Source organism: Zeus faber (assembly GCF_960531495.2).
Source record: "Zeus faber genome assembly, chromosome: 9".
NCBI lineage: Eukaryota > Metazoa > Chordata > Actinopteri > Zeiformes > Zeidae > Zeus > Zeus faber.
Genome location: NC_137197.1, coordinates 5,269,056 through 5,286,752, shown reverse-complemented (window position 1 = coordinate 5,286,752; position 17,697 = coordinate 5,269,056). Strand labels below are relative to the sequence as shown.

General features: G+C 44.7%; 2 protein-coding genes across 3 annotated transcripts in view; both read left to right on the top strand.

Moving 5' to 3' along the window:
- ddx6 (DEAD (Asp-Glu-Ala-Asp) box helicase 6) overlaps positions 1-6,764 on the top strand; it is an 18,562-nt gene extending 11,798 nt beyond the window's left edge. For both annotated transcript variants that reach the window (XM_080007365.1, XM_080007364.1), the window contains exons 12-14: positions 2,108-2,209; positions 2,634-2,816; positions 3,695-6,764. In XM_080007365.1, coding sequence (XP_079863491.1) covers positions 2,108-2,209; positions 2,634-2,812 — 281 coding nt within the window. In that variant the 3' untranslated portion in view covers positions 2,813-2,816; positions 3,695-6,764. The remainder of the gene's footprint in view (positions 1-2,107; positions 2,210-2,633; positions 2,817-3,694) is intronic.
- Positions 5,404-17,697, top strand: treh (trehalase (brush-border membrane glycoprotein); the record flags this gene model as incomplete). The annotated part of the gene is given in 17 exon segments (XM_080007325.1): positions 5,404-5,442; positions 5,559-5,598; positions 7,090-7,198; positions 8,580-8,623; positions 8,626-8,677; positions 8,860-8,952; positions 9,110-9,226; positions 9,496-9,558; positions 10,404-10,624; positions 10,732-10,949; positions 15,031-15,080; positions 15,082-15,112; positions 15,114-15,141; positions 15,491-15,492; positions 15,496-15,603; positions 15,693-15,750; positions 17,516-17,697. Coding segments are annotated over 17 exon segments (1,455 nt in total).

The following is a 17,697-nucleotide window of genomic DNA, read 5'->3' as shown; positions in this document are numbered from 1 at the left end:
AGCCAATGCAGCTGGATATAAAATAACTTAAATTATTATTTGCATGACACACACACCCTTAGACTACACAAGACATCATTAAACATTTACACAAGTCAGAGGAAAGACTGGGTATTGTGTTGATGCAATAGTGTGTGGGATTTTGTTTATTGTAATATTGCAATATCAGACCTTCCAACCTGCACGCATTTTGTGTACCAACTACGCAATTCTTCAAAATACGCAGCTGTGAAATCCCAGCCGTGTGTGTGATAGAACAATCAATAAAATACTGTAAATTTATTTGCTATTTACACTACATCCCAATTCATCTTTGCTACACGAAGGCCTGGCCCTTGTGACCGGCTGATCAGTGTCAGATGTCTCCTATTCTGTGCCGGTCAAATTTACGCGCCCAATACAGTTCCCAAGCAGTTGTAAAAATGCTCCGATATTCAAACCAGATACCAACGTTGCATAGTTGACGCTCAAAAAAGAAAGCGACGATATCAGCTGTTTGAAGGTTCTTCAAGGCAAACGACGATTAGATAAATTGTCTATCGCCTGACAATATTCCAAAATTGTGCGGACTGCTGCATCGGTCACTGGTTGTTCGTAGTGCACGAGCTCTGCTCATGATGGAAGCAGCGGCTCTTTTTTGAGACGGGGTTCTTGACTCGTGACTGTAAAACGAGGCGTTAGATTGATTCAGTTTTGCTGCATGGTGAGCCAAGGACGACTTCCGTTGAGAGTGAGAAGAGTTGGCCACTTATTCTATTTTTTGCAATAATTGCAGTTTATTTTGCAATGACACCTACCATGTAAATATAATGGGTATATTTGCACTTAAAAGTGGGACTTCCATTTGAAGTTTGAACTGGTTATTTCCATGTTAGTTATGTTGTCCTACTAAAATTCAGTCAGTTACAAGTTGCATTATACTAAAACTTGGTGACAGTCCCATATTCAATTTTTTTTGGAATTAAGTGACTGTTCCATTTTGTATTTTATTAGAACTCGAACAATATTAGAGCATGAAACTGTACCTTTGCTGATTTTGACACTGTTCATTATTCACAATCTCACTTTTGTGGTAAATGAACTGCAGCGGTAGTCTGTATGTGCAGCTGTCCTATCACGTGTGATCAGATCACGCAATGTATTTTTTTTTTTATTGACGTACAGCAAATATACCCATTGAGACCAATTTGATTTCTTCAATCACGGATATAAACTCAATGATCAGACTACCATGTAAAACATTTTTTTATATATTACACACATGTTTGAACATGTTCGGTAACTTGAGATGATGCATTTCAAGGGATATATCCTCATGAGAGAGATTTGTATGCTGTACATGGTGAACCGTCGTAGCAGACTAATCACAATGTGATCAACTGATGGAGAAAATTAGCTGCAGTAACTCAAACGCTACGTAGACTCCCTGTTACACTATTGTGGCACTCAGAATATTTTCCCAGGGTTGGCAGGTCTGCAATGTAGTAAAGTTTTTCAGGCTGCATTGCAGTAATGAAATATTTTGAACATCATACACTGTTCTAATAAATACCTCTACCTGCTTTATCACAATATCCACATTACTCACATTTCTTGTGTATAAATGTCTTGATGTGCGAAGTCATACCGAAAATATCAAATTGTCAATATCGCCCCTCCTTGGTCAGATGAGACTATCAGTTTTACGTTTCACAACGACGCACTGGAACTGAACTTAAACCACGTTGTACTAAACTGAGCGAAACATTTCCCTTGGCATCCCAATACCCCAAGTCTGTCAGTTCATGCCGAAAGTTTATTTGTAGGCGTTTGAGTAAGCTGTTGGGTGAAATTATTAAAAGAGTCGTGCCAACATTAATTTACAAAGTCAGGATGTGGAGTCTGGATTCCATTTGAACAAACCCTGATTAACATCTAGGATTTAGTCATGTTTTTCAATTGTTTTTTCTTTGGTCTTTTACAGATATCTGTATAAAGGTGTATTCATATCTATAACACTTCATAGACATAAGATGCAACATCAGACTAAATGTCAATGTTGATCAGTCATTGGCTTTAGTTACATTCTATTATTATTTTTAAAGTGATTCTTTGGTTTCACCCTCAGACCTCTTCACAAGAGGAATTGACATCCAAGCTGTTAATGTCGTCATCAACTTTGACTTTCCCAAGCTCGGCGAGACGTACCTCCATCGCATCGGCAGATCCGGTAAGAGTTCAAACGCTGACTCGGCAAATGAAATGGTAAAACACGTTTCGCTTGTGGATTGTATCTTGGTTAAGAGGTTTAGAAATCTATTAAAGTATATTAACGCAAACAATATGGCAAACGCGCGGTCTGGTTGTCCACACTGAACGTGTGCTCCTGTGTGCCTGTGGCGGTAACAGACTCCTGGGGGCAGTAGAGGACAAATCTGCTGTGGTTAGTAGAATAACATCCACAATAGACAAACTGAAGCGTGTCATCCTGTAATTACATATAGAAATGGAAGACGATGATGATAATAAAAAAGAATGTGCGGTCTCCACTCCATCTCCCTTGGAGGAGAGATGGTTTGGGTCTGTTTCCACGTTGACCACCATCGTCCTATAGAACAGGAAGCAGTTTGATCCGGTTCGGTTTTCCCGCACAGGCCGTTTCGGACACCTGGGTCTGGCGATCAACCTGATCACGTACGACGACCGCTTCAACCTGAAGGGCATCGAGGAGCAGCTGGGCACGGAGATAAAGCCCATCCCCGGTATCATCGACAAGAGCCTGTACGTGGCGGAGTACCACAGTGAGAGCGGCGGGGACGCCAAGCAGCTGTGAGCGGGTGGGTCAGGCCTTCAGAACGGGCGCGGCAGCGTGGTACTCAACTGCTTTTTGAGTTTTTCTGCGTTCCCTGCAGTGTTTTTTAATTTTCCTAACTAGTACTCCTACCTGGAGCAGAGCTGCTCATCACAGAAAGTTGAGAAGTCATTTACCTTTTATTCCAATGTTGTATATTTTGTAGTGCTGAGCCTGTCTGTCGTAGGTGGATTACAGTGCAGGTCCCAGAATTGCATCAAGAATCTTTGTTTTTTTTCTCCCTCGACATCCACGTTAACCTCCTCAGTCAAGACGGTCACTTTTTTCCTCAAGTATTCCGCCTTCTGGTTTAATTGTTTGTCACTAGAGGTGGCGCTGACTACGACTAGCGATGCTGCTTTTTCAAGTTCAATGCAGCTGACTTTCCCATCAGGGATCTCAATAATTATTTTGCACTTCTGCGAATCAGCTGTTACGCCAGCTCGCTATATGCTTATGTAAGACTAGAAACGGGAAGTTGCATCGCTTCCTACTTGCGACCTGTTGTGGCTGTCGTTAGGCTCTGCAGCAGAAATGCAAAGTAGTTTGAAATAAAATTTGATTGTCATTCATAAGATGTTAAAAAAAAATGCACTTAGACATATGACTGAGTATCCTGTTTTGGGAAAGGAGATTAAACTTTTTTTTACATGTTCAGTTTTTGTTCCTAACTTTAATATAATGTGACATGGGGACTGGGGCGCTGGTTTCATGGGAAACCTGGGGAACTTTTTGCAGCTTGCTGGTGACGCGTCACAGCCAATGAATCCGACTGAAATCAAAATAACAATTCACTGTAATGTCTGATGTGCTGCACTCATGTGAATCTGCGCTTGACATTGAACATCTCTTTTCTCTCAACAGATCAGTCTCCACCTCCCTGCCCCAACACCCCCCCCCATTTTCCTTCTGTTTCTAAGGTGTCCTGGACTTCTGTCCTTTTTTTTTTTTTTTTTTTTTTTTTATTGTACAGCCTGTCTGTCTTCCCCCAACTTTTTTTTGGGCGTAACCACGAGGAGTGTTGCTTTGTGACGGATTCATTCTGGAAGAACTCGTGTTCCTCGGGCCAGGGTTCTGCTGCAGCGTTAGAACATCCTGAAGAGGGGCGGGAAGCAGATTTATACCAGATTCACATCCAAACCACAGCAGATGCCAGCGCGCACCCCCCCCCCACACATGCTCCTCATTGGTTTTTCATTTTGAAAGTTTTTTGCGGTTTTTCTATCAAGTGCCTTAACAAGTAGCTTAACTTGTTCTGAAGTAATAACCTGCTGTCCCACGTCACCCATATCACCTCCGTCACCCGGCAAGGTGAATTCATAACGTCATCAAGATCTGCTCGTCCAGTTTGGGATAGAAATCTGAGGCTGGGGGGTGGGGTTCCGGAGTACAGCTGCTGAACTAGGACAAACTATTTTCCGTGGACTGATGCTGGATCGCATAGTTGTTTTTTTTTTTTTTTGGTTCTCCCAAGAGGCTGTCGGACTGTCCAGCCACTCGTTGATGAAGCTCAAGCTTCTAAAATTCCCACCCACCGCTCACCCCCATGTCCTCCCTCAGAACACTAAGGCCTGATGGGAACTCTGCAGCCTTCAGAGAAGCCCGCCCAGCGAGGATTCCTGCTTCGAGTTTTTTTTTCCGTCTCACTTTCCTTTGGATGGCCACGCCCTAATCTGCAATGACGTGCCGCCAGCAGGCGCACTGTACACCCTGTAAATACTTTCCTTTGTTTTAAGATTGTTTTAAACAAGTCTGGAAGGCTGGCTGACAACGAGTTGTTTTCTTTGTTTGTTTTGTTTTTAAATGTGGATCTGGTCGGCGCTGGAGAACGCTCCCTCAACCGCCAGTTTCTGTATCCCCCCCCAATCTCGGCCCCTTTATTTATAATTTTAGAAATGGCGTACGTCTTTGGCATCGACAACTTTGAAATTGTCGCGTGTGGAATGTGTTTGGAGGAAGTTATCTACATTTTAGCCCCTCTAAATTTGATGGTGAGCGCATTTTTCTTTTTTCTCAAAACCGCACTTATGCTGAAATCAGTTTCTTGAATAGTTGCCCTTAATTGCCACCTTTGCGTTGCCAGTGTTGACATGTTCCCACTCTAGACGATGACTTGGAGAAGCTTATGTGCGTTTGAATATTGACTTTGTGTTCTGTCGCCAGCCTTCGCTTGTTGAACTGGCTATCGAGACACTCGCCAGGAAATACTGAGTGTTCTTTTTTTTTTTGTTTTTTTTTTTGTTTTTTTCTTTGAGAGAGAAAATATTGTATCATGTAGTCGTACTACTTGCTGCAGTGCAGCTGAATGGAAGAGTCTTTCTGTTCGGGTGGTGGTCGCTGTAACGCTCCTCTAGGTGCTCCTTCAGCACGGACACATCACTTTGCAAACGCTTAAGAAATGGCTTGTTCTTCCTCCCCTTAAGAGAATGTTGGCTTGACCTATGAAAATGAACCATCTGATCTCAAAATGTAGCAGGAACTCAGTGCTGCACGCCAACGACTTCACTGATATATCTATATATATGTACGGAAGATGCTGCACAGCGTAAACCTTTGCAGGGTGAAGTCCAGAGATGTGGCTTCAGGCCGAAAAGCCGTGCGACCTGCTCTGGGTGCACGCGGCTGGGGAGGGAAAGCACATGAAGGATGATTAAAATGTGCAAGTTTCTGGGACCGTTTGGAGAAAAGCGTATATGTGCAAGCTGCTCTTGCTTCTCCTCGTGCCCAGTATTACGCAGGGGTTTCAGGGACGGGGGTCGTCACTGCTGGTATTTTACGTTTAAAATCTAAAAGTCCCTCTGAAGTTAGTTGTTTTGGTTGGTAATTGGAACATTTATGCGACTTAGGGTCTAACACAATTGGTGAGATGCTGTTTTTTCCTACTTTGTTCTGATCAATGAGAGGTTTTGCACATCTAAATTATTGAACTATTGAGATCACAGTGATTTCATTGGTTAATTCATCCACTTTGAATTTCTCATTGTTCAGGACGGATCCCTGTTCTCTCAGGTCTACTGCTGTCCCCACAAGCTCACATTTCTCAATTGGATCTTTTAAGCTTTTATTTTAAGAATTATGGGGGTTAAAAAAAAAAACAGCCAAGTGTTAAATAATGAAATGTGGCATTAGAACAGGGGACAGGGGTCCAACAGCAGACACTTGGCAGCAGTCTGTTTTTCTCACACCACTGGCAGTTGCAGCAACTGACGAAATTCTGTGAGCTGCTAAAAATCAGACTGAGGATTTTGGCGTCCCAGTCCTGCTCCAGAAGCGTTGTGCGTTGCTTTACTTCCAGTGGTCTTTGGGGGTTTGGTCTTAAAGACTGAGACGAGAGCATCTCGCCCCGGATTGGGCGCTAATACATTGGATAAAACAAAAAAACATGGTCTCATTCTTTAAGATCCCATTTAAATTTCAAGGGAGGATTAAATTAGGTGCTGCCCTGATGCAGGTACCATCTCTGATGTTTGCAACCAAAACTAACGAAACCAAGCTTGTGTGCAATTTGAGTCGACCCACATCCCAGTGGGGAGGATTGTAGGTCCAGTAGCGACACTGGATGTACCTGCATCAGAAACAAAGGGGAGGGGGGGAGGGAAACGTCCTAAAGTCAGGCTCTGGGTAAGAAATGTAAAAAAAAAAAAAAAAAACGTAAAAAAAAACCCTGCCCTTGAATTCTGGATCAATTTTATTTTTGTTTCAAGTAACAGGTTTCAACGGAAGACTCTGCAGCAAAAAGAAAATATGAAACCAAATTTAAGTGTTCGTTTTGTTCGTTCCTTCGAAATCTGGCCTAAACTTTAATTGGCAATCTTTCAGTGATGCAAATTTTACAAAGCACCTGTTTAAGAAAATAAATAAAAGAAAAAATGTAATTGTTGTTTATTGGAAGTAATTGGATCATTTCTGTTGAAATAAAGCTCACTGAAATTCATCCTGTGGGAACTTGTGAGTTTATGAAATGGGGCGGTGAGGGGTGTGTGACTGAAGAGATGGACTTGTGACAAGCTGTAGCTGTGTAGAAGGAGCAACGCTACTGTTGAAATCATTTATAGTTTATCTTTTACTTTAAACGCTTCATCTCTTCAACTCTCCTTGTTTACCTTGACTCTGCATAGGAGAGAAGGTTCGTCCTTATGTTTGTGGCACCGCCCGTTATATGTGAACCACTGATAAGCGTGTTAATGATGCCAGATGAGTGAGCTGGTGTCTCCGCGGCCCAGGCTGATGGACTTCCTGCGCAGTGATCTCCTCTGCAGCAGGCTTCCATGTTTCCGCCGGAGATGTGGAGCTTCATGGCGTTCTGCTTCTTCACAGCGCTGCTTTTTCCCCGCTGCACCGACCTGAGTTTCCTCCACCCTGCGACAGGTACGACGGGAAGCAGAATGTACCAGCAGCAACACCTCAACACTGGCTCGCTTTTTATCCTGGCGCAATATTATTTAACAGGCTTATCTGTAAATTTCCACTTGGACATTTTTCCGATGACGTAGTAGTCCTCTACTTGGTTTCAAGAAAATGTCTGCAGCCCTCAAGTGTTTCTTGGTTGTCTTTAAACATAACATTTGAAAGTAACCTTGATTTGCGGAACGTCAACTTTTAACTTGACACCCCCCCCCCCCTGCCGCCGAAAGGCATTTGTGGAGTCTGGACAATGTGAAAGACTGACTTGGCCTGATCTGCCTTTATTTAATATTTCATAGATGGAAGTCTACACACCAAATTTTTCCCCTGAACATTGTTCTATTTTGTGGAGGGGTGCGCTTGTGCAAATGCACCCCTCCCACCTCTGCCTAAATAGTTTTTGTTTTTTGCACGGTCAATGCACAGCAATAATGCATCAATTCTAGTCAGAGTAACCGACTCTGGCACCAAAATTTGAAGTTAACAACAGCGCCGGGGGGGGGGGAATCTAAATGCACATGACCCTCCTTTTTTAAAAAAACAAAAAAAAAAACTTATAAAATACTTCTGATATAAGAAAAGGAAATATTTCGCTTCCAGTGGTAATTTAATTTTCCTTTTCTCTATCATAAAGCTTTTATTGTTCTTAGTTCATCACTGGTTGCCATTGGGAATAGTACCAGCCATGCCCGCATTTTCGGTTTGGAGAAAACCTCAAGCGGTACGCAGATTAGAATTTCACCCCCTCCTCCGCATATTTTAATTTGGTTTTAAATGTGGACCCCCCCAGCCACAGGCTACAGTCCTGCAGGGTGCCGGTAGAACACTTTGCCCAAGCTACCAAAAAATGTTGGTGTTGCGAAAGTCTTTCCGTGAGTGAAATTCTGTCCTCTTCTTTGAGACCATTGCTCCCAACAGGTTTTAAAACTGTTGATTACTTGATGGTTTTATTGGTCAGCGATCTGTTCGATCACCCTCATGTACTTGTTCACTATATAGTCACTGAATCTTAATTTATATTTTCAACCCTTCGGATGGACTTGTTTTGGTGTGCACATGATTTCACACAGTATGGTTTTAAATCTGTGTGGACAAAGGTGGATCACTGTTCCAATTCAATTACAAAAAACAAATTCTGAGTTGAAAGCCTCCCAAATCTGGTGAAATGACCTCTTTTACAGGGTTATTGTTCTTAAGAGGAACATTGTAACTCACTAGTAGACAAAACATAATTATTTTCAGTGTCATTTAAGACATCAATTGATGGACGCAGGCTATAACCTACCTCAACATATATCTCTTCAGTGCTCTATTCAACCCTGAGTGTTTTTCCGTTGCTTTCTAGTGAAATATACTGCACAGGAAACCTCCTGCACCAGGTCCAACTCGCCAAAATATTAGACGACCAACACTTTATCAACATGAAGCTGGAGGAGCGGCCCGGTAAGTCGGACCGGCGCGTCGTCGCGATGGTCTGCACCCGGTCGTGGTGCCGGGGGGGGGGGGGGCGCTTCAGGGAGATTTACTACTGCTGAGTGTCTGCCTGAGTGGATGAAAGACAGGGGGGGGGGGGGTTCTGTCTGGGAGTCCCCCCACCCCCTCACCTACTGTCTGTCCCCCAACAGGGACCCCTCCTGGGTCATCAACGGCCTCCTCCTGTCAGAAATGACTGACACAGCCCGCTGGATGATTCAGAACTTCATGCACCTCGTCGACAGGTGAGCCTTGGCAGAGAAAGACGTCGTCCCTGCAAACTCCCACCAAGTGCACATCAAGACGCGTCTCTCATATAAAGTCGTTGCAGCACGTGCCTGGAAACCTGAGCGGCACGGGGAATTGTCAGGCTGTTCCCCCTCGGTCGTCCTCTTTTTTTAGATATGGCTTCGTTCCAAACGACGGAAGGATATATTACGAGCCGCGCAGTCGGCCGCCGTTCCTCACGCTAATGGTGGAGAGCTACTATCAAGCCACCAGGGATCAAGACCTCCTCAGGTGAGATTTATTTTATTTCCTGGTCTCTGCTCATTACCTTTCGAGAGGATGTGTCATTCTCCGGCTGCCTCTGCTGAAAGAGGCCAATTTAACACGGCCTGCTTTGTAACTCTGACCAATTATTTCGCTCAATTTTATCGGGACTCCTAAACTCCTTGTGGTTCCTAAAGAGTCAGCGTTTTGACCTGGCTGTTGCTTCCCCTTAAAAATCTGCGACGGCCCAGAAAAGCTTAACCGGCTCGTTTTTGGATGGACAAGCGCTCCGTCAGGGTGCAGGTGCAGGGGGAGGAGCACGTCCTGCACCGGTACGACGTGCGGGTGGACCGGCCCCGGTGAGTCTGTCGCTCGGACTTCGCTGGATGTTTTAATACAAAGTAAGCTCAACAGTTGAGATGTTAACCCCTGATTGATTGTGCTCCTGTGCAGTGCAGAGTTGGCTGAAGGACGTCCACAGGGTAACTGCTCACTTCACTTTCTCGGTTCTCGGGTTTTTTTTTTTTTTTTTTCCCCTCTCGATACTCTTGTCCATGGTATTGCAGCATTTTATTGGCCTTTCATCTTGGCCTCTGGTGGTGCGCCGTGCATGTCGGAGCCCGGGGCCGACCCCGAGAAATGCCGGAGGGATTTTCTCTTGCACTTGGAGGATCCCGGGCTGCTCTGCCGGCTGTTGACCTGGTTCTGCTGTTTACGATGGTGGATTTAGATGTATTTAAGTATATCTCATTGCAAAATAAGTTGGAAAAACCACTGTGTGAATACTTTGCAAATGTCTAAAGTCCTAATGTGTGACAGATCCCTTCTTAATTACTACCTGTAGTAGCCAGGTCCAGCATCATTCTCCAGTTTTGTCCGTACTAGTTTTTATTTGATTTGCAGCAGTAAAGAGGTGAGGCAGAGCCATGGAGCTGGCATCAGAAACTCTCAGAACAGGGTTAAATATTTTCAGCAGAACAAATGGCCTGATAGGCTGCGTTCATACTAGTTTAGTCATGCTAACTTATGACACAGCCAGTCTTTTGGTTGCAAAATACATATTGTGGATATTAGTAGCGCTTTTCATATTAATAATTCCAAAATATTTCACATTAATGTGCAAAACATGAAGAGTTCAACTCCTTTAGAAGTAGCCCCACCAAACTGAAAACAGCGACGTGTGCAGATAAGCAGTTTGATGCAGATCCAACCACCCTGTGATGCTCTCGGGTGGCAAGATGCAGCTCGGGTCCGACCTGAAGGCCGCAGCCGAGTCGGGCTGGGGCTCCTCGTCCCGCTGGTACGTGGACTACAGCGGCTCCAACACCCGCTCCCTCAGGTCCACCAGCCAGATCCTGCCCGTGGACCTGAGCGCGCTGCTCTGCCACGTGGAGAGGACTCTGGCTGCCTTCCACGGCCTCCTGGGTGAGAAGGATGGAGGCGCCGTCCTCTGACCTTGCAGTCTCTTTGCTTTCTGCACTCCGCCTCCCCGGGCCGCCGTTATGTAACGGTGATGTGCTGAGATCCGACAGGTGACCGTGATTCAGCGGCGCTGTACGCCCAGGCCGCGGCCCGCCGGCTGCAGGCGGTGGAGGCCGTGCTGTCGGACGCCGGGAGGGGGGCCTGGTTCGACTACAGCCTGCTGACGCACTCCAGCCACCTTGAGTTTTACCCTTCCAACCTGGCACCGGTGTGGGCAGAGTGTTATTCACAGCCTGCCATGGCGGAGCAGGCACCGCAGTACCTGAAGGTGGCACTTTGCAGCTGGAATGACAAACTGCTTCCTCAGAACAGAATGTTTTTGTTTGAACCCATTATTTATATCTTTATCTATCAGAAGAAACTTGACCATATATGAATATGCCTTTCAATCTCAGCTCTTCCCTTCCCTGTTCCCTTCCATTTTACAGAGTGGATCTTTAACCTGGCAGCGTTTTTGCATTTATTTCTATTCTAATCGTGCCCTCCATGTACAGTAGATGACACATAGCTACAATAGATTCTTTATTGATTTCCAGAGGGATATTTATAACTTGCATCAGCAAAAGAGGCTATACTAAAGGGAGAACTGACATTAAACATTAAACCTAAAAATGTAAGAAACCTTATATCAACTCATTGATATAAGGCGATATACTTTTGTCAATTTGTATTTTCACAAAAGTAGGAAATTGGGCAAGAAGTGGAAGGTGAACAAGGACAAGAACATTCCGAGAAATGTATATTATAGATTAGAACACATGGTGTGACCACTTTGAGATAACATCTCTGAGTTGCAGTCTCCAGCAGGGAGGTTCGGCAGCAACAGAACAGAAGGTTAAATCGTCTTCCTGTGCAGTGCACTGTGGTTCCAGCAGAGGGCAGAAACACTGCAGAGTTGTCCTGAACACTCCACCTCCCTTGTCCATGTTCTGAACTGAATCTATGGCAAGGCAAGTTTATTTTTAAAGCACATTTCAACAAGACAATTCAAAGTGCTTTACCTAAATAATCCAAACCATTAAGACAAAGTGCAAAGAAACACAAGGGCATAGAATGCATAACCTTCATGCATTACATAATGCATTTGTGGCACGGTGGCGCAGTGCATTGCACTGCTGCCTCACAGCAAGAAGGTCCTGGGTTTGATTCCCGCCTGGGGCGCTGTTGGCACCGTGCTCCGGTGGGTTATCTCCCAAACAGGAGCCTTTCTGTGTGGAGTTTGCATGTTCTCCCCGTGCTCACATGGGGTTTCCTCCACCTCACGTCAGTAAGGACCCCCCTCAAAAACATGCACCCATCATGGTCTGACCAGCGATGGACACTTATCACCTGGTCCCCGGGCGCGTCCACGTACGCTGCCCACTGCTCCTGGCTGTGCCCCCGGAGGAAGGACAAGCCAGGATGGGTCAAAAGCAGAGGATCCATTTCACAGGCCACCATCAAAAGCATGTGTGTGTGTGTGTGCAAGCATGTGTTATAGTGTGGTGTGATGAATAAAGACTGTTTCTTTCTTTCTTTCTAACCTTAGAGATTTAATACATACAATGCATAAAAGGTATAGTGCAAGAAAATACTCAAAAAAAAAACGTATTTTACTCTAACTCTTTTCACTGTGTGCATGAAGCCACTAGTATTCACATTTCAACAAGGCAATTCAAAGTGCTTCAAATAAAACATCAGAAGCAACAAGACTAAGTACAAAAGAAAGGTAAAAGGAACACAAGAAGTTAAGAAATAGAATGCATAAAATTGTCATAAAAGTGACAGTGCAGTGTAAGAAATTAGTATTTGTTTTAGTAAAAAGCAGCGGCAAACAAGAGTCTTCAGCCTTGATTTAAGAGGTTAGGGTTGCAGCAGAGCTGCAGTTTTCTGGGAGTTGTTCCCGATATGTGAAGCATAAAAACCCCAACGCTGCTTCTCCAGGTTGAGCTTTGACTCTGGGGACGGAAAGCAGAGCTGCCCCAGACGACCTGAGAGCTCTGGATGCTTCATAACGTAGCAGAGGATCAGAAATGTATTTTGGCACTGAACCGTTCAGTGCTTTATAAACCAACAGTAGTGTTTTGAAATAAATTATTTGACGGACAGGAAGCCAGTGTCAAGATGTGAGGACTGGAGTGATATGATCTACGTTCTTGGTCTTAGTGAGGAGTGGAGCAGCAGCGTTCTGAATCAACTGTCGGATGGATCTTTTAGGGAGACCTGTGAAGACACCGTTACAGGTTTCTAGTCTTCTAAAGACGAATGCAGTTTTCACAAATTCTGCTGAGCGATAAGTCCTTTAATCCTCTATGTTCTTAAGATGATAGTAGGCTGACTTTGTAATTGTTTTAATGGCGCTGTTGAAATTTAGGTCAGAGTCCATGACTACATCATGATATCTGGCTTGTTTTGTGCTTTTTAATATCACCGGTTGAAGAGCGCTGACTTTTAGTCCTTCTTCCTTGGCTCCAAAAACAATTACGTCAGGTTTGCTTAATTGGAGAAAATTCTGGCACATCCAGTTGTTGATTTGTTCAATGCGCTTGCTCTGTGATTGTATTGGACCATAGTCCCCTGGTGATATGGTTGTATAAATTTGTGTCATCTGCATAATTTTGGTAAGATATTTTGTTGTTTTACGTAATCTCAGCCAGTGGGAGCGTGTCAATGTTAAACAGAAGAGGCCCCAGAATCGATCCTTGGGGAGCTCTGCATGTCCTTTTCGTCCACTCAGATGTGTAATTACCTATAGACGCAATGAAGTCCCTGTCCTTTAAGTTGGATTCAAACCAGTTTAGTACTGTGCCAGGAAGTCCCACCCAGTTCTCCAGTCGGTCTAATAATTTATTTTTGAGAACTGTGTCAAATGCAGAACTGAGATCTGGTGCTACGAAGACATTCTGCCACGGTCTGTGTTTAGACGGATGTCATCGAAGACCTTAACAAGAGCGGTCTCAGTGCTGTGGTGTGGTCCAAATCCTGACTGGAAGACATCCAAACAGTTTTGAAGTGCCAAGAAATGTTTTTTCAGTGATTTAACTTCAAAAAAATGGAGTTTTGATATAGGCCTATAACTGTTCATTCGTGGGGTGTCTAGATTGATCTCTTTTAGGAGTGGCTTGATTATGACTGTTTTCAGGGCCTGTGGGAAGAAACCTGAGAGAAGAGCCATGTTGACAATTTATGGAAGATCTGCGGCCATGCAAGTTTGAAACATTTTTGAAAAAGCCTGTTGACACAATATCAAGGCGGCAGGGGGAGGATTTAAGATGTTGTGTAATGTCCCAAGTTTTTATGGTTGCTTGAATCAAATTGTGTCACGGTATTTGAATTGATTTTTAGTGGACACAGTGACAGCACATATTGTGTACCTGATATGGCGGCACTGACTGCATGTCTAATTTTCTGAATTGTCAGTGAAGGAAGCAAATTCACTGCAGGCTCTGGTGGATGTCAGTTCAGAGGCTGTTGACACAGGAGGGTTTGTCAGCCTGTCGACCGTAGCGAACAAGGCACGTGCGCTATTATTGTTTTTGGCGATGTCAGAGAAGGGGCGCCTTGCACATCTCAATTCCAAATTATAATGCAAAGTCTCTTTATAGATGTCATAATGAACGTGGAGATTTGTTTTTCGCCACCTGGGTTCAGCTTCTCGACACTCCATTGATTGAGACCCAAGAGAGGGCAGGTGTGCAAGAGAGAGCCTGAATAAATATTTCACCGGTGTTTTCTGTTTGAACGTTTGTGTGCGCGGAGATAGTACTCGCCAAGGAAACACAGGGGCGATCAGAGAGAGCAACGTCAGTCACCACCACCCAAGAGATGTTCAGACCCTTGTTGTGTGGGGGCGTGGTCACATGCTGAGTCAGTCCATAGTTATCAGGAACACAACACAGTTCTTTGGTCCCTTTTTCCTGGGGGTTGTCAACATGGATGTTAAAATCACCAACAATAACAACACTGTCAAAGTTAGTACAGGTTATAGACAGCAGTTCAACGAGGCCATCAAAAAAAGGTTGCACTGTATTTAGGTGGCCTGTAAATATTCAGGAACATCGCTCGAGAGGAGGAATTAAACTGAAGGGCCACGTATTCAAAAGAAGCAAAGTTTTCATAAGATATCTTGGCTCCTTTTAGGGAATCATTTAACACAGTGGCAAGGCCCATCTCCTTTCTTATGCACTCTAGCTTCACTTGTAAAACTGGAGTTGGGAGGCGTTGACTCGATAAGAACAGCTGTACCGCTATCCGGGTACAACCAAGTTTCAGTTGAAAACAAACTCAAAGTTGTGCTTGATAATAAAATGATTCATTAAAAATGTTGTATGGGATGTATCATGCAACATCCCGTGTGTTTGTGCGCGCGGGACAGTGGAGCTCTGAGCTTCCTAAACGGTGTCCCCACCTCCCTGAAGGAGTGGACAGCAGTGGGATGATCCCAACGCATGGGCCCCCCCTGCAGTACATGCTCATCGAGGGTAGAAGACACCACCTCACAATTATCTTTCATTCATTTTAAGAATCTAACATAAAAATGTATTAAAATGAAATGTAGCTCTGTTTTTTCCCCCCAGCATACCAGCATATGGAAATGTGCATGACAAGGTCTAGAAATAAATTAGCGTTTTGTATTAATTAAACTAACCCTCCCCAATGAAAATCAAAAACAAACTCACATCAAACTATATGGCTGCTAGAATCAATTTGTTTGATTTTAACGTCTATCCAATGTATTTAAGTGTCAAACTGTGCATGATTTGGAGGCAGAGGGGTTTGTCCGTCTGTGGCTCTGTCGTGTTTTACGCAGATGAAGCTTTGCGTTTCCAGGTTAATCCAAACTGCCTTCAGAGGATGCAGGACGCGCGGCCTTTGATTTGGCCCAGAAGTGGATGAAGACGACCTGGCTGGCATACCTGAAGTACGACGCCGTGTTTGAAAAGGTAAAATGTCAGCTTTCAGCGCTTGATGTTGCCGTCGCACGGTGAAAACGCAGTGGGCTCAGGTGGATCTCTGTGTTTTTCTTGCCCGGTATGACGTGAGCGGGGACGGCAGGCCTGGCGTCCCCTGGAGGAGGGTACCAAGTTCAGGTATCTGCTTTTTGAAGTGTTAAAGAGATTAATCCGAATGTGCTAATAGTCAGAATGAAGTGCGTATATAATTCCGGACAGGCTCCAATTTTCACTTCCACTGCCTTGATTTCAATTTCCCGTGCCCCCGCCCTCCTCTTTAGCTTCTTTCCTGCAATATGTTCTCTCACACATACAGTGAATTCTAAGAGTGGTAACGTGTGAAAACGATGCCGGGAAGCGGTGATTGGATTTCGCGTGCGTGCGTGTGTGTGTGTGTGTGCGTGTGCGTGTGCGTGTGCGTGTGCGTGTGTGTGTGTGTGTGTGTGTGTGTGTGTGTGTGTGTGTGTGAGATGATGACTGCTGCTTCTATACAACTTGGAGGTGCAGGGAGAGTTGTTAGGGGAGGTCAGAGCTGTGGTGACAGCTTGAGAGGTGGATGTTCTGTGAAGAGGTGGGTGGAGCTGCGGAGAGTCGGATCTGTGTGTTCCACCGGCAACACGGTCTCATTAGTGGATGTCACATCTTGACGGGGGTGGGGGGGGACTGATGAGCGTCAAATAATGGACATCATCCTTCATCGTATTATGTCTTTATGCTGACAAATTAAACAATCCATTCCTCACCAGCTCCCTACAGCGTATCGGAGATATTGGATTCCAGGATCAATTCCTTGTATATGGGTGTATTGACCTTTAGATAATCATTGAACCTGAACTACGTTAACGTCAAAGTAATTAATTCGGAAAAATGATGATAAATAACTTATATTTTTGCGTCACATTTTGGCACTGGTCCAGATGGGGGGGGGGAGTTTCTCAAGTTTGAACAACTACTTGATCAATGGTTCAATGTTTTAGAATATATTTTAATTGGACAGAAAAATGGACATGAACTCGAGATGAAGATCAAAGCTCTGGTTCACATCAAAGATGCCTAATCTGCATCTGGCCGTGGACGGACCCACGGACAGTCATTCATTTTTAATCAGATTTGTGATATTACGACGGATGCGGCGATGACTCGCTCCCATCCAGCACAGTGTGCTCATGAGGCCACGAGGTTGTCGCTTTGACACTCTTAACTGTTGTGGTACTTCCCTCGACCTGTTCTCCAGCAGCAGAAAGAGCAAACATTGCTGTAAATCCAGGGTCTCCAACCGTGCCCAGAGTAAGAGCTCCTTGGATAGATGCCGAACGCCAAGTTACGTGCATGAAAGCACCAACATAAAGAATACAGATTTCTTCCTCGTTCTTCATCCTTTTTATTAACTTTGCACACAAAATATCCATGTGCGTTGTCAGCTGCTTACTGAAACATACTATGCAAGTAAGATTTTAACATTTCTATTGAGGTTTCCAGCAAAGTTGGAAAAGCAAATGTCAACTTTGCAAGCCCCGCCTTCAAAGTTCCTGGACTTTTGAAAAGTACTATCCCCCCAGAGAAGGGACCAAGGTTCCTGGGGAAAGTTCCAGGGGTGGAAACCCGGCTTATGTAACCGGTAGATAGAAAAGGGAAGGGGGCCTGAAACAGACCCCGGAGGAACCTCACTGATTTGTATTTAACGGTAAAGTTTCTTTAACACCTGATTTTAAGCTCTCTTCTTTCAGTCACTTATTACCCGTCCGTTTCTCCTCATGATATACTTCACTGCTTGGACCTTAAAGTCTTCCTTTCTCCTCTATTCCTGCACATCTAGACTAAGATCCCACGACAGTGTACACCCTGCTTTTGCAAAGTTTTGTTTTGCATTAAGGAATTTTAATCCTCGCTCTGTGCTGCAAAGATCCACCGTACGACCGGCTCCCTGCTGCATTGCAGCTGGGCTTGGGCTGGACCAACGGCTTGGGCTGGACCAACGGCGTGGCGCTGCTTGAGCAGTGCGGCGGGAGGCTTTCTTCTGGAGGCAGGGTCGAGTCCTGTGGCCCCCTGCTGCTGGTCTCCTTGTCCCTTCTTACCTTCGGCTGA